This window comes from Molothrus aeneus, chromosome 20, assembly GCF_037042795.1.
Source record: "Molothrus aeneus isolate 106 chromosome 20, BPBGC_Maene_1.0, whole genome shotgun sequence".
NCBI lineage: Eukaryota > Metazoa > Chordata > Aves > Passeriformes > Icteridae > Molothrus > Molothrus aeneus.
The window spans coordinates 6,887,915-6,911,899 of record NC_089665.1 but is presented as its reverse complement, the minus strand read 5'-3'; the positions used below and the strand labels follow the sequence as shown (position 1 = coordinate 6,911,899).

Below are 23,985 nucleotides of genomic sequence, written 5' to 3'. Positions count from 1 at the left end.
TATTTATATTTATATTTATACCTGTATATTTACCTTTTATTTATATGTGTACATATATTTATATTTATATTTAGAGGTAGAGTTATTTATATCTATATTTATATTTATATACTGTTTAGCAGCTTTATACTCACTACATGCTTTAGACTTACCATAATATTCACATTTCTAATAATGTGTCATACTTAACTTTTTCTCTATTTATTTATCCAAACCTTAAGATGGCCAAAACCTGATTCCCCCAGCTCTAATATGTTTGCATAACTCTCATCCTGCTGGTTTTTTTTTTCCCCTGGCTGCATTTCTTCTGCTCCTTATTCTCTTTGCAAGAAGAGGAGTTGGAGTCAAGTGAGGATTTCTTGGTGCTTGCGTGAGGGATTACAAAGCTGCATCACATGTGCTCCTCCTAAGTCTCCTTTATCTGTCTGCCCCTAATCTGATTTTAAGTCTGGACTAGTAGGAGAGGGTGAGGGTGTAGCTTTAGGCCTTGGTTTGGGCAGAGCTCCCACCTTGCTGGGAGACAGTGGCCAATTAAACCTCTGTGTCTTTATTTTAACAATTCCACCTCCTTTGTTCCATCCTTGCTTTTTCGTGGTCTAAATCACCCAAGCTGACTCAAGTTTTAACATCCTTGGTTTAGTCTGAGTTTACATCATCTGTGAATGGAGATCAGAGAATCCCGCAAGGGGTTGGGTTGGGAAGGACCTTGAAGGTCACCCAGTGCCACCCCCTGCCATGGGCAGGGTCACCTTCCACTGTCCCAGATTGTCCCAAGCCCTGTCCAGCCTGGCCTTGGGCACTTCCAGGATGGGGCAGCCACATCTTCTCCAGGTAACCTGATTTTTTGGGGGGTTTCTGGACTATTTTCCATAGTGCTCAATTCAATTTTTAACTTCCTTCTCCAGCTTACTCCGGGTTTTTATTGCATCACTTAAACCAAAATTGTTTTATTCTATTTTATTATATTTTTCTACTTTTTTAATTCCAGCTCTGTGGAAAATCAGAGGGAGAAGGTTGTTCCTGAAAAACTGGCCTGAAGTTTAGCTCACAGTAGGAACCTGCTGCAAGATTTGGTTCAGCATCACAAGAAACCCCACTGGAGGGATCAGTTAAAACACAGATGCTCTCTGGATTTGGCCAACTGCAATTTCTCTCTTCTTTTTTATTACCATTAAAATATATGGCTCAATAATTCACGTTAATGTTTAGTTTATGTGGAAAAAGATAAGAGGCATGAATCAGAATAATTTCCAGCCAAGTAAAAATTCTACTAAATAGTTTTGTTCTTTTTTATTAAAAAAGCAGAGTTTAAAATTTCTTTTTAAATACAGTAAAACTTTGATATTTTCCACTGAAGTGTATTTGTTTCTTTGGTTTTGTCTGTCAGCAGCTTGTCCTCTATCTTCTAATACTTGCAGAATTTTCAGTTCACATTTACCAAAACCCAGAACTTCTTTCAAGGGGACTATAAATGTTTTAATAGGTAGATTTTATATTTTGAATGGTCTGTGGTGGACGTTGTTGCCATCAGTGGCTCCAAGAAATAAGTTAAATTGTTGTGTGCTGTGAGTTCTGTGCTCATTTGCAAGCAGCTTTTGTTAAAGAAAAAAAAAACAAAGAAAGAGAAAAAAAAGGTCAAGAAGAAGATGAATGGCTTCTTATTTCTGGAAGACGAAGAAGATGAGTGGCTTGATAAAATGGTGTTGACAAGTTCAGCTGTTAACCATCCTCTCTTTAAATAATATTTTACATTTTTTTTCCTATTTTTTATGTTTTAATATCAGTCTGTAGAAAATCATCATGGTAAAGCTACATATCCTGCAGGTGAGTTCTGGGGAAAAAAAAAAAAAAAAGAGATAAAATTCCTGTTCCCGTGGGCGCTGCCTGTGCTGAGCCAGGGCGGCGTGCGGGGTCAGGGCGATGCCAGGGCTGTGGTTCACATCAGGGCGATGGGTTTGGAGCCGGGCGTGTTGCTCAGGTAGGAAGGGGACACCGTGTCCAGCTCCATGAAGGCCGAGTAGAGCGTGGTGAGCTGCAGCTCCGGCGCGCTCCCGTGCGCGCTCCCGTGCGCGCTCCCGTGCGCGCCCCCGTGCGCGCTGGGGCCGCCGCTCTCCAGCTGGCAGTGCGAGGGAAAACACTGCGGGGATGATGAAATGAGGACAAGGGGATCCACGGCCAGGCTGTCGTCCTTCAGCTCCTCCCAAAGATTCCCTACAACAGAAAAAAATCCCCGTGTTGGTTAACAGATTTGTAGGAACCCTGAATGCTGAGAATTTTAAATTTTCTGTGCCGAAAGGCACAGAGCCACGAGAGAATAATACTGCATTTGACATGAGAAGGCTTCCAAAATTGAATGATAGAACTGAGATTATGGGTGTGTGGCTTGAATAGAAGTGTGTGATATCACAGGGTGGAAAACTTAGAGTTTAAGGTTTATAATATATGTAAAACATCTATATTATATAGCTTATATATATTATATTATATAATATACAATTGTTATTATATATATAATATTATACATAATTATGCAATATATTATACATGATATATAATACATGATATATAATATATAATATATAATATATAATATATAATATATAATATATAATATATTATATATTATATATTATATATTATATTATATACAATATATCATATATTATATACAGAATATAATAATAGAATAATAATATTATATATAATACAGAAAACATATATAATATATATAATATATTATATATATAAATATTACATATATTATGATATAGCTATTATTGTATTATAAAATATATAGGAATATAGCAATACAGCAATATAGCAATATATATAAAACATATACATATATATATGAATAATTATATATATATATATATGCACATACACACATATACATATATAAATATATATATATAAGGTAAGATGGAGGTTTTAATGTTGTGGCTGGTTGTTCTGCTTCACCTTCTTCTTCTTCTCCCTAGGTTTGGGTGGTATTGTGTAATTGGACAGAAAAGTCTCTGCATCGTGGATTTTGGGTGGTTGGTTATTGGGTTAAAAGTAAAAATAATTTAGGTGTCATTTCTTAATTGGATAATTTAGCCTTGAAAGGCCTTGTAGAGAAAGATCGTGAGCCATTTTGTAGCTTGTTAGTAGAATGCTGTAGAACTCACAACTTGTATAGATAAGAAATAATAAACATTTGAGCCTGAATACAAAATACCACCTTCAATCCTGACCTTGGCAGAGGCAGAAAATGAGCTAAAGAATCTACACAGTTTGATTCAGATTTCTTTTTATTTTCTCTCCATATGTTTCTTTATATTTGCTTTTGAATCATTGTGTTGCAGGAGATGCTGGTTATTAAACATTTGTGTGGAGGTGATCCTAATCTCTTGGGACTGAGGAAGGGAGGAGGTTGTTTAGATGGGTATTATTTGTCTGTCTCTGTACATTTAAATCTGGGAGAAAACAGCATTAAATTAAGAAAATTATCTCAAAAATTCTGTTAGAAATGTATATTTATGAAGAATATAAGGAGACACCTCAGAAAATATAATTGTTTGGGCTATAGATGCTATTACTGCCTTGGGAAGAGGGAAAGAGCATCCTTTTTAGCAGAGATGTGGAATCAATATTGATAAAGAAGAATGTTAGCATGTTAATTCAATCAAATTTATTTCTCTTGGTGCCTTTCACTCGACAATTCTCTTGTAAGAATGGCACTAAATAGCTGTGCTTGCGTAGCTTTCAGTTGAAAATAGGTCTGAATTTAAAGAACACATTCTAAAAACTGTATTGCAGTGTTTAGTATCAGCAATTGTAGCCAGGGGGGCAGTAGGAATGTTTTTTCTGTTCCTGGATGCAAATCTGTATCTTCCTTGGGAAACTTTTAAAAGGTTTAACACAAAATTGCATTGTGTTTATATAAAATGTAACCCAGGAAGGTGGGGTTTGTAACAGTGGCATGGAGATGTGAGAAAAGGGAGAGAAATGGATCTTGTGGAGGTTGGGATGGGATGGGATCCATGGGATGGGATCCATGGGATGGGATCCATGGGATGAGATCCATGGGGTGGGATGGGATGGGATCCATGGGGTGGGATGGGATGGGATCCATGGGATGGGATGGGATGGGATGGGATCCATGAGGTGGGATGGGATGGGATGGGATCCATGAGGTGGGATAGGATAATGGGATGGGATTGGATGGGATCCATGGGATGGGATGGGAGGTAACAAACCTGACTCCAAGATAAAAACACCTCCAACACCTACCTTGGAGATCAAAATCAGTGAGGGACGGATTGAGAGCATCGATGTCATTGCTGAGGTCTCCCTCCTGCAGCAGCGTGTCCTGCACCGTCCTGGCCGGAGAATGCTCGGGCAGCATCTTCATCCCGCAGCTCGGGGGGCTCTGAGCCGGCACTGGGGAATCCTGAGGGATGCTGGGCTGAGTCCGGAGCTGGCTTTGAGCCTCCCCAGCAGGGAACAGGCTCGGAGGCTCTGGCGTGTGCTGCAGCAGCGCCGTGGGGATCTGCGGGAAGCCCTGGGGGGACGCGAAGCAGCCGGGCTGCTGCCCCCCCAGCAGGGCGGGCAGGGGGCTCTTGGCGTGCAGCGCTGCCGAGGCGGGGATGCCGTGGAACCCCTGCGGGATGCCCGAGGAGAGCGAGGGCTCGCACAAGGGATGGGATTGCGCTGCCATCTGCCTGGAGAGGGAGGCACCTGCAGCGCCCGGCGGGCTGCACGACACCAGGGACGAGCGCAGCTTCTCGCTCTTGTCGCCTATCAGGGTGTCAAGCTCTTCTGGAAAACAAAGGGAAAGCCCGTGACTGATTAATTTCTGCATTGCTTGCAGCAGGAGTTGTGATGCTGCTCAGAAAACGGCAAGGAAAAGTCCATGGCTGATTTATCCCTGCATAGCTTGCAGCAGGAATTGTGGTGTTATTCAGAAAATGATTAGGGAAAGTCCATAGCTGACTTATCCCTGCATTGCTTGCAGCAGGAATTGTGAGGCTACTCAGAAAATGACAAGGGAAAGTCCAAAGCTGACTTATCCCTGCATAGCTTGCAGTAGGAATTGTAGTGCTACTCAGGAAATGGCAAGGGATAGTCCATGACTGACTTTCCCTGGATAACTTGCAGCAGGAATTATGGAGTTATTAAGGAAATGGCCTACAGGAGTGCTAGTTCTTATACATTAAAACCTCCAAAGCCTGAAATTCTTAGTTGGAAGGGACCCACAAGGATCATCAAGTCCAATTCTGAAGTAAATGGCCCATACAGGGATTGAACTCACAACCTCAGTGATGTTAGCACCATGCCATAACCAAATGGGATGTTTGCTTTTAAATTATTGTTGCCAAGTGAGTATGTAATAAATTCCACTTTTAAAGGTTGGATACTTAGCAGTTAATCTCAGATTTTATTTGATATTTTGTATTTAGCATTTCAGCATGCTTTTGTCACAGAGTGGTTTGGATTGGAGGGGATGTTGAAGATCATCTCATTCCACCCCCCTGCCCACAGGGACACCTCCCACCACACCAGGTTGTTCCAATTCCCATCCAACCTTCCTTTTTATCTTAAAGTTTAGTGAGATGTCAAGAGAGAATATTTTCTTGGGGAAGCTTCTTTGTGCTTATCTGTAAACACCTACAAAACTGGGTCTACTTTAATTCTGCTTATTTTTTTTACTTGTTTTGCCAACCAGGAAAAATCCTTAAATACTTTCCTAAATCATATTTAAATTCTCTTACGGATCTTGGTGAAAAGAAAAATTCTGGGGAAAATGTTTGAGAGCCAAAACACCGACAAATGACTGACCTGGCTTTGCCATACTCTTCCTCACAGCAACTGGGTCTTTCCTCTTCCATTTCTGAAGCTCCTCCTGCATCTTGTCAATCTTGGCTGGATTCAGAGCCCACAAACAGCCCTTTCGAGAAGAATTCCCTGACTTGTTCTCAACTTTCTCAAAGCATTTGTTCAAAGATAAGTTGTGGCGCACGGAATTCTTCCAACCATCTGGAGCTGTCTGGAGAAACAAACCCAATGTAAGAACAAGCTAAAAAAAAAAAATTAAAAGCTAAAAAGATATAAATAAATTAAAAATGTATGTATATATATATAACTGTGTTTTGACTGGTGAGGTTACAAGAAATGCTGTTTGCGTTTGTGCCTTCTCTGCAGTGAGAAACTTGTATGTTATAGAGGGAAGCCACAAAAATGTTACAGTCATGTTGTGTGGGAAGAGAGGGATCAGATAAAATAGTAACAGATAAAATAGTAACTGATCTTCTAAGCAAAAAGGTTGTCAGAGACCTGTTGGATCTTTAAGAGTGAATTTGCACATCACAAAGAATTAAGTGTGTAAAAATTCATGTTCTAGAACTAACAAGAAATCAGGATCTATTTTAGAACACCTAGAAATATTTCCAATTCTTCATTAAAGTACTATGTGCTACCTGGGCTCAAATTCAGTGTCCAGGCAGACTTCAAAGAGATTTCTTATGCTACTGTAGGTGTAACTTTGTGTGCTGGCCAATTACATAACCAAATGGTTTAATCACAAGCCCTCCAGATGAGATACAGGTTTCCACAGCTGATCACTCATCTCTGTGCTTTGCATTTACTTTTAACTCAGCGGTAGAAGCTGGAAGGTTCTTTAAACTGGATCATCAAAATGATTATTTTCTTTTTGCCAAAAAATCCTCATATTTTCTTTTCAATTTCTCATAAGAATTGCAGGAAATGAAACAGCTCTCTGAAAAGGGGGGAGGTTGTCTGTGGCTATTGATTCATATTCATGGATGCAAATACTTGTCATCATAACTGTTTATGTCAAGCAGAGAATTATTGAACAGAGAGCATGAAAAATAAATGTGGGTTTCCACAGTCTTTTTTAAAATGTTAAAAATTAGAATTTCCCTCTTAGTGTTTTTTTTTATATTTTACATTTTTTATTAATAGGATCCTTCTCTCATAAAAAGCCAAATTTTTGATAGCTTGATAATTTCTTTAATCATTGTCTAGTCCATCAGACTTCCTCTATGACCATCTTTTATAAATCTGAGCCCATTTTGGCTTTCACCAGGCAGACTGTGAATTTTGAACATATTTTGATGAAATTATTTTATCAGGATTTAATTTTTGTATGTGCTTTTATTAGGAACATAAAACCTGTTGTTTTGTGGGTTGTAAAGAACTATTATGTGGATTAAGGCATTAAAAGTCTTATTGATGTGATGAGGGTTCAAATTTAATACTCACTTCATAAAAAAAAAAATAGGTGTGGAATTAAATACATACTATTTACTAAAAGAGAGACTATTTTCCCTTCAGAGCAGCAGAGCCTCTTCCATTTTGGCCCACCTGATGTCAGCATTTCACTATCCTGTCTCATGGATGAGACAACACAAATTGGAAAAGAAGAGAAGAGAAAAGAGAAGAGAAGAGAAGAGAAGAGAAGAGAAGAGAAGAGAAGAGAAGAGAAGAGAAGAGAAGAGAAGAGAAGAGAAGAGAAGAGAAAGAAAACCTCAAATCTTTAAAGCCTTTTCTGCCACAGGATCACACTAAACACAACAAATCAGTTTTTTCTCCCTTGCAGATAATATTCAAGTAACTTTCTGGTAGTTCCAAAAGTGAATAAAGCTGTTCCTCCGAGGTATATTTTGTATTTAGCTACTGAACAAGCTGACCTGGAAGAATATTCCTGTTTCTTGCCCTGCACAGAGGCTCCCCACACCCCTGTGTACCTAGACAGGATAATTGGTGTTTCTGCTCAGATGGGAGTGGCATGGGCTCCTCAGAGGCTTGCAGAACGCGTGGGGGTGTAAATTAGGAGATGGTTTTAGAAACTGTACAAGCAAAAAGTACATGGATTGATTTTGGAGGCTGCTGCCAGGAGCTGAGCAGGTTCTTGCATTAAATTTGGGATTGCTGAGCTGTGAGAATTTATTTACCAGGTAGGGCTTAACACCCTGAGTGTGTCAAGAGAAAGAACACCAGTTTTTAAATCAGGTGTGATTGTTAAATGAGCAAACTTTGGCTGCTGGGGTTGCTCTTGAGTGGCTGGAATCTCCTTGCTGTGGCTGATTTTGGTAATCCCTGCGTTCAGCACGGTGGGGATGCAAGTGCAGAGTCACAAAATCAGCGGGGGAATCCCAGGATCACAAAATCAGCTGGGGAATCCCAGGACCACTGAGGTGGGAAAAGTCCTCTGAGGTCACCAAGTCCAGCCACTGACACTGCCAAGGCCACCACCAATCCATGTCCCCAGGTGCCACATCCACAGCACCTGAGCCCTTCCATCACACCACAGACCTTTCTGCCCTCTCAACCCACTGCCAACAACTCCAATTAAAAAGATTAAAGCCTTCTGTTAGACTCACTAATCACTACAAAAAAAAGGAGAAAATTATTGTCCAGCCCCACTGATCCTGACCAGCTCTTGAAGTTTAAAGAGTTCAGTGATCTTGCAAAACCCTTTCTCTTTAAATCTAGGTCTCAAGAGAAGGGAGAGGTACATCAAAGACTAATTCAACTTTAGCTGTGTAGATTTTTTTTTTTGAGGACGTAGGAGTTGGATTGCTCTGTTTCAACTAGAAATGAGATTGTTGCATCATAGAAACTAAATTTGCTGTGGCAGCGAATCCCAGTTAATTTGACTCTGCTTGTATCATCCCATGTCTCTCAGCAAGGCTCTGTGTGCACTTGCTCTCTCTTTTTCTCCAACCTAAATTCTTCCCCTCTCCCTGTTGTATTCTGCTTTTTAGTGAGCACTGGTAGCAGCAGCAAAATGTTCTTTGCTGATTTTTATGTGGTTTTATTTTGCTGAAGACTCTCCAAAAGCAGGCAGGGTGGAGGATATTAAATTTTGCCATATATTGGTAATTCTCTGCTCTAAAGACCAGAGGCAGACAGGGATTGATGACTGTAAATGTAATATCTGAGTGCTCATTCTCCCCTGGTTATTTTAAGGATGTTACAGTCAAATACATTTGGCTGCATCTGTGAGTAAAATGCAGAAATAAAGCTGCTACAAAATAGGGAATGTTTGGGTAGTACCCCCTGCTCTATTCTTTTCCTACAGCAGAGGCCTCATTCTCATCAGATTTAAAATGAATTTTAAAAAAAGGCACGAGGTTCTGAAAAACCAGGAAGGACCAGGATGGTGATACCTGGAGGAGCCACAATCCTGAGTCTGAGGGATTCTGCCCATTCTGGCAGCAGCATTTGGTTTAAAGCTGCTGATTCATTTTATAATCAATTATGTCATAACACAACAGAGAATTAATTTCAGTTTGATCTGATGAAAAAGCATGCACATGTAAAAATTATCAATAACATTCCCACCTCTCTGCTTGAAACTCTGGGTATTTTCCCGTGGATTCCCCTGGGATTTCTAATGGTAGACTTCTTTATTTTTTTCTCCCTTCTCTTGCTTGTAACAAATGGTGGAGTAGTTAGTGATTCCTCTGGGAGGAAATCTGGGAGTGTGATGGATCCTGACAGTTCTTCCTCTGTGATAATGTGTATTTTTCTCTGGTTACTGACATATTCAATCTTCTTTTTGTGTGTGTGTGCGCTCTATTTATCCTCAGTGTCCAAAACCACTACAAAATTGCATTGGAACATTTATTTTTTATGATTCTCAGTGTTCCTTTATTACAAATGTTTGAACGGCCTTGCTGTGGCTGTTTTAAATTTGCCTTGATGGCTGCAGGGCTATTTGCAAAAGGAAACAGGACAGACTCACTGGCTTTATTTTCATTTTTGGGCCTTGCTCACAGCTGAGCTCACCCACTGTGGACCTCAGTGAGTTGCTTTTGAAGAATCAGCACAAAAAAAAAAAGCCCTGAGTGGAGCAGCCCTTGAAGATTCCATTACAGCTCTTTCAAAAACCTGAACTAATCCTGCTGCTCTTGGATGCCTGTGCTGACTGAGCATTTCCCAGTGCCATTCCAGGTGTGAGGAGCCATTCCCAACCAGCAGGGATCCGAATTTCAGTGGTGATGCTGCAAACCACCCACCCCTTCCCTCCCCAGCTCACCGTGTCATTATGAGCTTAGTGCCATCATCACAGCTGACACTTTTCTTTGTGCAGGGCATGCAGGGGATGCTGTTGCCCAAGATGAACATCCCAGCTCCAGGATGGAGTGAGATAACCTGGAATTCTCTGCTTCCACACCAGTCTGGAGCTGCTGCTGGTGGCACAGGAAGCTACAAGACCAGTTCTGCCTGTGTTTGAGATCTTGGAGGAAGTAGGGAATGTGTTTTTTGAATTATTTACCCTTTTTGTGGTGAGGAATGGTCACTGTTATACACCCAAGCTCACAGCTGGAACAGCTCTTAATATCTTTGACCACATTTCACATTTCTATCTAGGTGCAAAAGGCTGGGGAGCTTGTGATCATGGGAGTATGCAGTGTGTAATTGATTTGGTATTTATCTCCCAAGAAATAATCCCTTTTCATAGCTGGAATCCCATCCCTCACTCTCTCTCTGTCCCCTCCCCGTCCCTGTGGAACTCACCTTAAAGTAAGGGAAGTGTTCTGTCATGAAATTGTAAATCTCACTGACTGGCAAACTCCCTGTCTTGCTGTTTTTGAGAGCCATGAAGATCAGGATGCTTTAGGGAGAGAAAAAAACAAAACAAACAAAGCATTTTAGCCTCTTCTGCCTGACTCCTCACAACCAAAATTAGATCCTTTTTTTGCACTGTGTGTAATTATTCTGACTTTCACTCTCATAGCACAAATGCAAAGATGATTTTATGTTTCCACTCAGTCAATTACAACAATCTCCTTAACTCCTACAGGAAATTCTCCAGGCTCATCTAGAAGGTCCAAGTCGGGTTTAAAATAAAAGAACACCTTCCAATCCTGCTGGTGTGGAGTTATTGAAGGTTTTGTTTGACTGCTGGAGGCCACAAGGAGAATCAAACTGACAGTGACAGAGGGATAATTAAAATTTAATTGCCTGACCAACTTTGGGGGCTAAACCCGTGTGGTGACTGCTATAGCTGATACATTTTCAAGGCATTTCCTTGCTCAAGTAACTGGGGAAAAAATCAGTTTTAATACAGAACTGACAACTAAGTAGCACCAGTCTTGTGCTGATGAAATTCACAACATTTAATTTTTTTCCTTGGAGAAATGTGTCAATTTTTTTTTTTTCCTTTGAGGAGTGATCAAGACTGCTCCCCTGCTTTACAACACTTAATTTCTGTGTGCCTTGGCTGGCCCCAGAGCCTGGAACGTTTTGTGATCCACAGGGACAGGACAGAACACCCCGGGAAGAAGACAAATGGAGCGAACGTGTTGCTGCAAACGATGCTGGAAACAGGCCAGGGTTGAGCAGGGTATTTCCTGTAAGGTGAGGGCTTGGAAAAAGATTGGATTACCTGTAGGAGTAGATGGGTTTGGGGAACAGAGGCTGCTGAGATTCTTGGCTGCTTTGAGGAGCAATCCTTTGGTAGGGGTAGTGCGAGGAAGCGATGTAAGTCACGGGGTAGCTGCCTCCTGAGGGGTACTGGGGGGACAGCAAAAATGTTATTTATTTTAGCAACAACCTCCCAAAAATATTCCCTAATAACAGCATTATTTCTGAGGATATTGTATGGGGAAAAGTATTTTCTTCTTTATTGCCTGCTATGAGGAGCTGTGTCCTATTAATCATACCCAGATAATTCTTAACTTTATAGACCTAAAGCTTATCTCCCTCCAGCCATCTCTTTTGAAGTATTTCAGCCTGCTCAGCCTCCCCTGAACATGCACACAAATAATGAGTGATGTCATTTTACTGACATTAAAACCTCAGACCACCGGAATAGAAAACTTCAGTGTTCACCTTATAAAAACCAGCTGAGGAAGTAAAGCTGCTAAAAATGTAGGAAGAAACAAGGAAGTTTTAACTGAGCCTTATTTGGGTTTGTGTGCTATTTTTGTTGTTGCTTTTTCCTTTAGGTGGAGGAGGTACAGAAAGGCAAAAATTGAAAGCATATCATATTTGCTGCTAAGGGAATAGTATCCCAAAATCTCTGCTAAAATCACTGTTACTGTGCAAGGCAGGGAAAAACCAACAAACAACAGCAAGAACTTCAATGGATGCACCAGAACATATTTAAGATGAATGTATTATTATGGAATAAGTCAGTGATGTCATCCCAGGGGTCAGGAGAGCAGCACATGAGACATTTTTGGGGTGGTTTCACATAAATCAGGAAACATTTATGCCCCTCTTGCCCTTGCCCTGGGAGCAGCCACAGGAGCTGCCTGAGGAATGCTGACCAAAGTCTCCAGGAGATCCCTAAGCCTGCCCCAAGACACACTGAAGTGTTGGGATCACCAGGATAAAAAATCCAGGTGAAAGATGAGATGATCCCCACAGGCAGCCTGGAGTGCCCCAGAGCTTCCATAGATTTGTCCATTTTTTTAATACAGCGGTTGGTCTTTTTCTTTTCTGAATATTCCACGTTTTTCTTCCGCAAATTACAGTTTAAACCTGCTGCAAAGAGACTTTCAGGAGCAAAGGGACATGATGTAGTTTAGGTAAGATAACATCAGCTGGCTCTCTGGGAGAGCAATTTCTGCCTCTTCCAGATGAATCTTGGCAGATTCCAGGGGTGAGGACATGGCCAGAATTAGAATTTCTGTCACAGGCTATTAAAAAAAATCAACCTGGATGACTTCCCTGGCACTCATAGGTTGCTGAGCCCTGTCCTGGTGTTTCACTGCTCAGCTCCAGCAATCCTGGGCCACGAGGTTTGTGTGGTTCCTCTGGAAAAATCATCATGTAGCTCTCAAGACTCATGGGGAAAAATCCCTTGGACATCTCCTTAGTTTCTAATTCCTTTATTTTTTTTTTTTTGATCAATAGTTTTGATTGATCTTGGTCTTTGTCCCCTTAAACAGTAAAATATTCACAGTTTATTTATTTATTCTGTACTCTGAATAATTGATGTCATTTTCTTGGTAATTTTATGCTGGCTGCTGGAGTTTTCCTTGCATGTTTGCTTTTATCTTCCTCGCATTGAACTGCCTGAAATGGAATGTGGAAAACCAGACTGAATAGACTCAGTTGTTTGCATGGTGAAAGGAATGAAATGTACATAATTAATCATGTCCTGCCTTGTTAAACTAAATATTGGGCACAATTAGAGTCTCAGAGCAGCTGTGAACTAATTTCTGTGTGCACTGTGGTGCTCCCTGCCTTGTGCACTGGCTGCAGATTTCCCCCCAAGAGTAGAAAACCAAGAAATTCCTACAATAATTCTGATTTTTATTGGTTTTGGTGGCTCTTTGAAAGATAGGGCTGGTTTTGATGTCATCATGAAAGGCCAGACCTGGGTGTTTTAAGGATTATTTCTGTTTTATTGGTTTCATGAATCCCTTTGGAGGGAAGGGAGGCTGGGGAATGGGCTGGAATGACAGGCTGGAGCTGGTTTTACAGTCTGCCATGGCATGAAAGGTGTTTTATGGTGGGTGGGTGGGTGAGTGACTCCAGCCAGTGTCTGCTCCTCATTTGGGTCAATAATAACTCATTTTTCTTCTGAGTCACCACTCCTGTTGTGTCCAGCCAAGGGGAAGGTGAGGCTGTTTTATCATCTGCACAGAATTAATGAAGGGGCTGAATCCTCTCATCCCTCTAATGAAAACTGAGCTGGAACATCCTTCACTCCAGGGCCCGTTCTGCAGAGTGCAACTTCCTTGGAGTGATTGAACTCGCACTGCCCCATTCCAGCTGGAAATGGAAGGAGTTAATCATGGGGCTGCTCCATGCAGGAGAGCTCATTCCACTTTTCTCAGCTCTTTTTATTTTCCGGTTTTTGTGGCACAGGGATAGCAATTCTACCTCTTTCACCAATTAGACCTTTTTTAAATTTTTTTTTTTTTAATTTTTAAAATTTTTTTTTTTTAATTTTATTTTTATTTTATTCCTGAGCAGTAGAACACCTTGCCAGACTTTTTCTATATTAACATTAAGCACAGGTATTGAAAGGTCTGACAGAAACCTGCTGCACTTCAGAGATTTGTCCCAGTGCCAGCCTGCAGGTGGATGGAGGATTTTCCTCTTGGTGCCTGTTGGATCTTGCCTGGCAGCTCCCAGGAGCTTTAAATCTGGAGGTTTTTGGAATGTGATCAGCACAGAAACAGCACTGCTGTCAAATCAGCAGGGACAGGGGAAAGGTGCCTGCTGCAGAATGGATAAAGAAATTAAGAATATTCCATGAATTCACCTCGTAAGTGGGGTTTCTGCACACAGAAATGGCATTTTTATAGTGAATAAGATATATGGAACTGTGACATATCCACAATAGTTTATATTTGCAGCAGAGCTTTTATTTTTGGCACCAATTTGGGACCTTTTTCTTCTAAAATAACAATAATGGACTTGTAAGTTAGGATGGTAGTGCAATATCATCATTAGTTTTAGTCTATTTAGATTATATTTTTATATTTTATATTTATGTTTAGTCTTAATGTTAGTTTATTTTATTTTCATTTATTTTATTTTATTTTTATTTATTTTATTTTATTTTGATTTTTACTATTGTCAATTATGCTTCAGCTGAATAATCCTTCTCTTGGGATGATGTAAGAAGCAAAAGGTTTCAAAAGAGATTTGTGTGCCATCAAGCACAAGGAAAGTGAACATCATTCTTCTGTTCCAATTCCACTTTAAAACATTTTTCTATACTTGGTCTGAATTTTAACAATCTATTTAGGGTGGTTTTTTTCCTGAAGTTAAAGGAAGTTAAGTTAAAGGAAGTTGGTGTGTCACCCTAGGACACACAGTTAATAAGATCCTGAAATATCAAGATTTATGTTAATAATTTATCTGGCTCAAAAATAAATTTTCTTGTGTGTAATGGTAAAATGTGGTAATGGAAAATATAAATACCCAGCACTAAGATTCCATTTCCACAATTTTTGGTTTGGTATATTTTTCTTCTTTTTCTTAGTGAGCATCTTAAATTGCATTTAGCAGTGGTTCTTTTTAGATCTTATAAACTGAATGTAGGCATATAAACATGGCCCTGCAAACCCACAAATGTAAAGATATTTTAAAATACCTCTGAAAAATCGTGATGACCACAATTTTTGTACCGTTTGAGCGCTAAAAATCGGGGGTTTTGGTGCCCCAGCTGTACTGACCTGGTGGAAAGGGTGTGAGGAGCAATACATCTGCTGCACCTGGGGCTGGTAGCAATACAGGCCAGGCTGCCCTTCCAGGGGGGGTGTCCTGAGCTTCATGTCTGAATCCCCCTGCAAAACAATCGAGAGAGGAGTGATTAGAGAAGACAGGTACATTTAAAACAGGATAATTAATCACTGCCGGGATTTGCCTCCGCTATGTTGGGTTTTGGGGTTTAATTGTGTTTTGGTAAGGGTTAGCAGAAGTTGGTTTGTGTTTTAATGGTGCAGATCTGGGGTTGGCCATCCCTGGGAGTGGCCAGGGCCGGGTTGGGACAGTGGGAGTTGTCCCTGCCATGGCAGGAGGTGGCACTGGGTCACCTCTGAGGTCCCTTCCAACCCAAACCACTCCATGATTCCATGTAGAAACAAACCAATTCCTGCATTTCCATAATTACAGCTTGAAAAAAGGAAATCCCAGCCCACATTCCATGCAGAGAGCAGTTCAGAAAACATCAAGCTCTGTTTATATTCTTTTTTTTTTTTTTCTCTCTGCACAAACAAACCACACACCCCAGCTTTCATTCCTGAGTGTGCACAAGCGTCTCCCTCGTTTTTCATTCTCCCTGATTTTATCTTGCAGGCTGGCAGTGCCTCCAGCTGCCTCTGGAATTTTGGCAGGTCTGTAATGTACAGGAAAGAGGTGGCAGAGAAAATTCACACTGGGCTGGCTGCTGGGTTCAACCAAGATGCAGGAAATATGTAAAAATGGAGAAATTCAGTGAGAAACTTTTTCCAAGAATCCAATAGCACTTATCCTTCTGCTTTAAAACATGGCCAGCTTTTATGGCATTTTAGTCTGTCTGAAAATATTAATAAATAAACATATATACACATTTTTTCTTATATGTATTTTATATATCATGCATGTAGTATATCTAATAAATATAAAAATATTCAGTATTTTTATGTTATATTATTAGAAGCACAAATTAGACTTGGTTTGACATCCACTACAAATAAACCTCAGTGTTATCTTGGTTATCTTCATCACCACCAGATGAAGATTTTCAGAAATTCCAGCTTTCCAGCAGCATGGAAGTGATTTAAAGGTGGGAAGTTGGGTGCTGGCAGGACCCAACAGGGAGTAGCTACACCTGCTTGTAAAGGGCTCCTGCACTGCTGCCTTTGCATCCTGCAGCCCGGGGATTTGGGAAGGAAATGGGAATTTTTTTTTTTTTTTTCCATCAGCTGCTCATAGGTTTTGCAGCACTGAACTCCTCTGACCTAGATGAGTGTTTATCCAGGAAATAAGAGATTTAGATCAATTTCCTCCTTAACCTGGATGGCTTCAATCCCCAGGTATGTTCCCTGACAACATCTCTCCATTCTCCTGGTCTTAATCCAATTAAGCCTTTTTTTTTTGTTTTTGTAGCCCAGAATTCCTCCTCTCCCAGCCATTCAGAACCAGCTCAGGGCTCTCCTCTGGCAGGTGGAGTTGTTCTTTTTGGCTGCAGGAGATGATCAAGATGCACGTTACACCTTGGATCACAGCAGAGATATTGTGGAGGCACTGGAGGGGAATTTAATTTGCTTTCCAGGGATCTCTGCTGCCCTAAAATAGGCAGTTGCCTCTATCAGGTATTGAAATAGCCCAGGTAACTTTGCACTGCACATATAAATAGAGCTGACATTTATTTTTTGATGTCTTGGAGTTTCTCTTCTATTTGCACTGAGAAAAGTGCAGGTGAGCTGAGCTGTTGGACCAAATCTGCTCCACATCCTCATGCTTGAAAATATTGTTTTGTGAACTTTTGTCTCTAGAAAACCTTGATGACAAATTTGGACATTTAGGATTCATGTACCCTGTCTGATGGAAAATCATTTCTCCTTGTGCCTCTTTCTGAGGACTGTTTGAGGAAAAGACCAGAAAAGAGAAAATTTGGAGAAATAAACACGGATATGTCTAAAACTGCTTTCCCTGAGCTCTAGCCTGTGTCCTGACAGAGTGATAAACATTTAGGATTTGTGTACCCTGTCTGATGGAAAATAATTTGTCCTTGTGCTTCTTTCTGAAGATTGTTTGAGGAAAAGACCAGAAAACAGAAAATTTGGCCAAATAAACACAGATATATCTAAATCTGCTTTCCCTGACCTCTAGCTTGACAGAGCGATAAACACCAATATAGTCACTACGACAAGGAAATCCTCCCAATAAGAAAATCCTTCCAAAAGCACATTTTTAGCATTGAAAACAGTGCAAACAACACCAAAACCCCACTGACCATGACCTGAGAGCCGTGCTCCTGCCCCGTGGTGCCGTACTGGAGGCTGCTACACCACGGCTGCTCCGTGGAGATGTTTGGGATGTGGGTGGGAAACGCCTCCGGCTCCTCAGCAGATCCCGGCAGACCCTCGAAGCCATCGATGCTCCTGTGGCTTTTGAAGGGAGAAGCTTCTGGTGGCAGGGCCTGGTGAGCTTCCTGGAACACATCCTCGCTGATCTGCCTCTTGTAAGGGTGGAAGGGGTTCCTGCTGCTCTTGAGGAAGCGCTCGTAGCTGCCGGCAGTGCTCTCCTCGTAGCTGCAGCGCCGGAATCTCTCGGCGCTGAAGGATGCCCTGAATTTGTTCTCGCCACAAGGGATTCCTTGGCTGGCAGGGAACCCCCCCTGGATGGGGTCCTGGCATGGGGAGGCAGGGCTGGGGCTGGGAGAGGATTCCGAGCTCGTCCTTTCTGTCCTGGTGTCTGGCTCATAGGGCTGGCAGCTGTAGCTGGGGTTATCCTGTGATGGGATATTGATATTCATTTATTTAGGGTCAGGACTGAAGTTTCAATGAATATTTTATTTTTTTTAATTGTCTAAGTTATTTATTTATAGAAAATTTTAAATATAAATTTTATATTTTAATATTTTTTAAATTATGTTAAAAGCTGCAATGGAATATTGACATTTATTTATTTAAGTGTGAGCAAAGATTTAATTATTTTAATTGTCTAAGTTATTTATTTATAGAAAATTTAAAATAGAAAAAATTATATCTTAATTACATTAAAATATAAATGTAATATGTGATGGAATATTGACTTTTATTTACTTAAGGTCAGGATTAAAGTTTAAGCAAATAGTTTATTTTCATTGTCTAAGTTATTTATTTATAGAAATGTTAAAATATAAAGTTTATATTTTAATTACATTAAAAGCTGCGATGGAATATTGACATTTATTTAAGGTTATGATTTAAGTTTGAGCAAATATTTTATTATTGTCACTGTCTAAGTTATTTTATTACTAAGTTATTTTAATCTTGTAAGTTATTTTATTATTTTCATTGTCTGTTATTTATTTATAGAAATTTTAAAATATAAAATTTATATTTTAATTATATTAAAATTTTTTACATTAACATTTAATTACATTAGAATATAGATGTAATATGCTGTGGAATATTGACATTGATTTATTTAATGTCAGGATTTAAGTTTGAGCAAATATTTTATTATTTTAATTGTCTAAGTTAGTTATTTATAGAATTTTTTTAATTAACATTTATTTATTTAAGGTTAGTATTGAAATTTGAGCAGTTATGTTATTATTTTCATTGTCTAAGTTATTTATTTATAGCAAATTTCAAGTATAAAATTTCTATTTTAATTACATTAAAAATGCATTTTTAATTGTAAGTATGAAATTACCAGTTCTAACCATCTTCATGCAGGGAAGCCCTAAAAAGATCTCAAGGGTTTTCTGGTGGCTTGGTATCCAAAACTATTCAGCAATTAATTGATAAAAGCAAGGCCAGGCTGGATTGGGCTTTGAGCAGCCTGGTGGAGTCAGTGGCACAGAACTGGACGATCTTTAAGTCCCTTCCAACCAAACCCCTCAGAAAACTGAACTGTCCTTGAAAAACAAGGACAGCTCTGCCCATTTCAGGGAAAAGCTGAGGAAGATCAGGTGATGAAAGATTAAATGACAGGAATGTGATAAGTGCAAGCCCTGTCGCCTGCAAGTTTAGTCAAATCAGCTTGATCTCATCCCTGCTGGGCTTCCAGGCTCCAGAAATGTTGGTGCTTACATCACTTCCCTTCATTAAGGTGGCCACACTCATCTGGAGACACAGGACAGGCTCTGGGCAGACACCCCAACCCTCCCGTGTCATCTCCTCCCTCCCTTGTGCTCTCCAGCAAAGAGAAACCAGCAGCCACTGAAGTGCTCTTTAATCTGGAGCAGGGCTGCAGTCTGGGTCTGGCACTGAAAATATGCATATAATGAAAATATGCATATAATGAAAATATGCATGTTTCCCTGACACCAGGGATGAGTAATCACTGGGAAGCCTTTGAGAGGACACACACTGGGCTGGAGCAGGGTGCTGTGCCCAGGGAGGGGGGAATGGAATGTCCTGTGCTCCTCAAAAAGGCAAAAACCAGATTATTGAGTGCTCTCCAAATCCAAGAAATCCCACAAGGAAAATCAGGATAAACCCAGTTCTTTCTGCAGGGGGACACAGCACAACTTTCCCACTCATTTTAAGGAATGGAGCAGAGCATTCAGCTGGAGTTTAAGATTGGCTGAGCAGGATAACTCAGGTTTCTACCCTTCAGGAATAAAACTTCCAGTATTTGCTCTGTCACCAGTAGGTTTGGTGAGATTCAGCAAGAGCTGAATGTTTATTTTGATCTTTAAAGAAAGAGAACAGGCCTGGGCCAGTTTTACTCACACTCTGCTGAACTGGGGATATTGAATCCCCCTGTGCCTTCATCAGGTCCTGCTGGTCCCTTTCCAGAGTGTCCGAAGCAGAAAATTTAATATTGGACTGGTCCTGGAGTAGCGAAACCATCACCAAACCCACGGCAGACAGAAATCCTGTCAGGGCAAAAATCAAATTACAATAAGCACTTTTTAAAACTTGAACTGTGAAACAAAGGCCCTTGTTGGGTGCAGGTGATGGAACAGGCTGGGATGTGCAGCTGGAGCCATCCTGAGGAGTTCCTGACACAGTGGAATTATTTTTTAGCTCTTAAAGAAATGTTCTGTAGACGCAATTCCAATGACAACGTGGTATGGGGTTTCTATGGATTCACCACATAATTTTTATAAAAATAAGCACTTTCTTTTCTACAGGATCATAAATTAATGAAAATGTATTGTTTTGGGGTTAAGCAAATTTAGCAATGTCACTTAATTGAGAGATTGGGATATAAGTGCACCCCAGCTGTTTTCAGAGGGACTATATTAAAAAAAAAGGATCTTTTTCTATCATTACTCAGACTGATGGTTACAACACATTTATATTGTCACTTTTGTTTTCTATTAGTCCCAATCCCTTCAGCCTTTCTCTTCTGTTTTGCATGACTTAAATGTATCTGAGATATGTAAATGACTTCATCATTCCATCCCTGTTTTTGTTAGCTGGATCTCCTCTCAAGTTCCCAATCTTTGATCTTTGGATATAGGAGCCATATCTGATGGTGTTCTTTGGATTAAAAGGAATAAATTTAATCTTCTGGTCTTTTGTTTTCCTTGTTGACTGTAACCTTAGAGTAAAACAAAAGTAGAACATGCATCCTTTTATGTCATGCACCAAGTTTGTAGCTACATGAAGGTGTTCATGCTCATAATTTCAATTTCAGGTGGACAAGTCAGGTGGGAAAAAGCCACTTTTAATTCAAGAGTTAATCTGCCAGCGCTTTGCCACGTGTTGAAATAGCTCTTAGGTAAATATCTAAGGGGTTTGTTAGGTTTGCTTAACAAAGATATATCAACTAAAAACGTGGAAACCTTTTTTTGCCTTTCTAGTTCAAAGAGAAATCTGTATTTATGATGAGTAAAACTGCACTGCCCGGGGGGATGGAGCACAATGGGGCTTGGAAATCAAGCAGGAGACCTGTAGTAGTACATCAGGGGAAAAAAAATGATGTGAGAGAGAGTTCAGAAATGTCTCAGCCTCTTCTCCCAGTGGCTTAACTGGAGGCTGATGAGGAGAGAGATTCCTCATCTTGAAAGAGGCAGGTGGGAAAAATGCCAGCTAGAAAAGATATGAGAGTGTCTATTTGTAATTTGTGAGTGTCTATTTGTAATTTGTGAGTGCTCCACACTGGCTGCCCTCCCAGTGCAGCTTCCCCACTTATCTTCAGGTTATACAAAGCTGTCTCTGACCTCTCTTTTATACTGCATTTTTTTTCAGCCCAGCTGCCTCATTTGTGGTCTGGAGCATTAGAGTTTTAATAAAAAGCTTTTGCACAGGTACAGTTCTTGCCTGGTGGCTTCTGCATTGTGAGAGATTTTTCCCAAATTGTTTCTGAAAGCAAAGTGAATTTGTCAGGGTTGTTTGGACAATCAAAACAAAAGGTCCAGGAAAACCAAATAATTCTGAGACCTTTGCCAGGTTCTGTTGATAAATTGCATTTTGGTAGGAAAGGAGAAGTCTTAGCCACATTTTAGACTATAAAAATTTCCCCCTGTGTAGGAAAATTATTTTCTTTTTATTAAATGAGAAGCAGCCATAGGGAAGGTATTTTTCTTTCTTTACTGTTAAATGAGAAGCATTTATACTTAAACAGTGCTGGGCTGATAATCTGTGTTCAGTGGTGGTTATGGAGTGCCTTTGTCAAGAATCCATCCTGGAGGATCTCCCAAATGGGGATAAATCCCAAGGCTGCAATCCCAGTGCTGCTTGCGGTTTTCACACTGGCACCAGCAGCTCAGTAAGAGCTGCAGCTCCAGGTTCTGCTCATCCTGGCACGTTGTGGAAATGTCTTGCTGTGAGAGAAAAACCTCTGGCCATGTACTTCTGATTTTCACTCTAATCTTGGAGTCCAAACTTCTCATTTCAAAAGCAATTTGCAACTTCAGCCTCGCTGGTATGTCTCACAGCAGGTTGCAAATGCAGACCAGTTTGAACTGCCAAATCAACACACTGAAAAATCTTTTTGCTGTCAATGTTCATTAAATCTTCTTTTAATGTCCCTTAGAGACACTCTATTTGTTCAAAGAACATATAACAAAAAAACAACCAACAATCCAAGACCCACAAAAAAAAAAAACAACAACAAAAAAACCCAAACCAAACCAAAAACCAACTCAAAACCACTCTGCATTGTTAACATAGATTTTAGCAAAGAGAAATCACAACACTCACTGACAAATCTTAATGAGCAGAAATTACAGCCAGGGGAGGTTGCCAATAATCAGGATTACAATAAATCATTTGCAACAAACTGTTCCTGGGAGACAGAGCTTGAGGAAGTTGTGGGTTGCCTGGATGTAGGATGTGCTAAAGCAAACAATGATGCTTTGATTTGGAGAGAGGTATCTGATTATCCCAGCTGCAGCTGGAACCATTTCATGTCATTTTGGCTGCTGTAAATGTTGCGTGACCACGCAGGCTCCTGTGATAAGATAACTACCTGGAAAATCAGAAAAGAGTGAGAAACTGTAACCTCAGCTGGCTGTTGGGGAAAGCAGGGCAGCAGCAGCTGATCTATCAGCTCTGCATGGCTGAGCCCCGTGGCAGCAATCCATGGCTGGAACAACCCCTGGGTTTGTGTCTCCTCTGCCTCCTGAACTTTGCTGGGAGTGCCCTGTGCAGCCCCTGGGGCTGGGATTGCTCTCACGAGAGGTGTTTGGATGTTCCTCAGCTCCCAGTCCATCCTCTGTGCCTGCTCCCTGAGCTTGGTTTGACACCAGCTTGTGTGAGCTGCTCACATCTCTGCCCAGAACCCTAAATCATCGTTTTCCTCTCCACATCTGATGGTTCCCAAGTAACTCTGTGGGATCGTGGTTTTTTTCCCCTCAAGACTTTATGAAAAACAGGTTTCAGAATTCCCTTTTTCCTCTTACAGTTAAAAATCCATCACATGTCAGTCAATGATGCTGTGTGCCAAATATCACAGAAGTGCCCAGAATGTTGTGACTAACACTTGTAATGGAGACAGGAAATTTCTACACATAGTTAATTATGGAAAACATTCAGAAAAGGGATTTGTTAATAAGAATCAGCCTTTTTTTGAAAGGCTTTTAATGAATTCAAGGCTTTTCTAAGGTTGTTCCTGCCAGGTTGACACTGGAGGCTGTGCTGGCTCATCAAAGCTGTCACTGCTTTGTTGATCCCTGACATTCCTGTCACTGAGCCTTGCCCTGGTTTTAGGAGACATTTTCAGGAACAGGATTGGAACCTGCACAGCCCAGCACTAAACTCTGGTTTGGCCACATGAATTCCTCATTGCTTCCTTGCTCCTCTTTACAGGATGTATAGCACCTTGATTACAGGATACTTGAATAACTTTACAGAGCTTCTAAGGACTGTAATTTCTTTTCTTCTGGATTTAAATCTGCCCGTGAATTTGTTTAATATAACTGTGCTGGTTTTGCTTTCTTATTCAAGGGTTCTGAGCTCAATTCTCTCACAGTTAGCTGTGATTGCTGCCCATAATTAGCTACCTCTGGGTATTTAGATATTTATTCACCTTGTGCACATTTAGAGAAAAACAAGGTTAATGTGGCAATCTCAAGGATGAGTGAAGAACATTTGCAATTATAAGACAATTTCTGCATCCAGTGACATGGGATGTGTTTGCTGCCAGCTAAGTAGTAAAGAACTGAATTCCTGTAAGAGAAGGATGCCATTTTTAATTAAATCATTCCTGAACTATCAGGGTTTGTTCATTAAGGGCTACCTGTAGGCAAGGCTGAATACCAGGTGAGCACAGTGGACTAATTGCCACCATGTCCAGGTGTGTCCATCAGGAGGGGTTGGGAACTCTGGGACATCCAGGAGCCTCCTGGATGAGGTGGGGAAGAGTGTTTGCAGCAGGTTTTTAATCTGCTCTAGGAACACATTTATAAAAAAC

The 23,985-nt window shown here is 40.5% G+C and overlaps 1 protein-coding gene across 1 annotated transcript; it reads right to left on the bottom strand.

The window, feature by feature from the left end:
- Positions 1 to 1,899: 1,899 nt before the first annotated feature.
- Positions 1,900 to 19,973, bottom strand: FOXN1 (forkhead box N1). Its single transcript, XM_066563609.1, has 8 exons — positions 19,854 to 19,973; positions 17,420 to 17,917; positions 15,156 to 15,266; positions 11,402 to 11,529; positions 10,531 to 10,627; positions 5,824 to 6,031; positions 4,276 to 4,803; positions 1,900 to 2,211 (listed from the first exon to the last, which is right to left on the bottom strand). The coding sequence occupies exons 1-8, from the start codon at positions 19,971 to 19,973 to the stop codon at positions 1,937 to 1,939; spliced, it is 1,965 nt and encodes a 654-aa protein (XP_066419706.1). The 3' UTR covers positions 1,900 to 1,936.
- Positions 19,974 to 23,985: the final 4,012 nt, after the last annotated feature.

Coding starts and splice junctions, on each gene's coding strand:
- FOXN1 (XM_066563609.1), bottom strand. CDS start 19,973: ATGGTTTCGCTACTCCAGGACCAGTCCAATATTAAATTTTCTGCTTCG. Junction 17,918..19,853: donor TATCCCCAGTTCAGCAGAGT/GTGAGTAAAACT, acceptor ATCCCATCACAG/GATAACCCCAGCTACAGCTG. Junction 10,628..11,401: donor AAACCCATCTACTCCTACAG/GTAATCCAATCT, acceptor CTCTCCCTAAAG/CATCCTGATCTTCATGGCTC.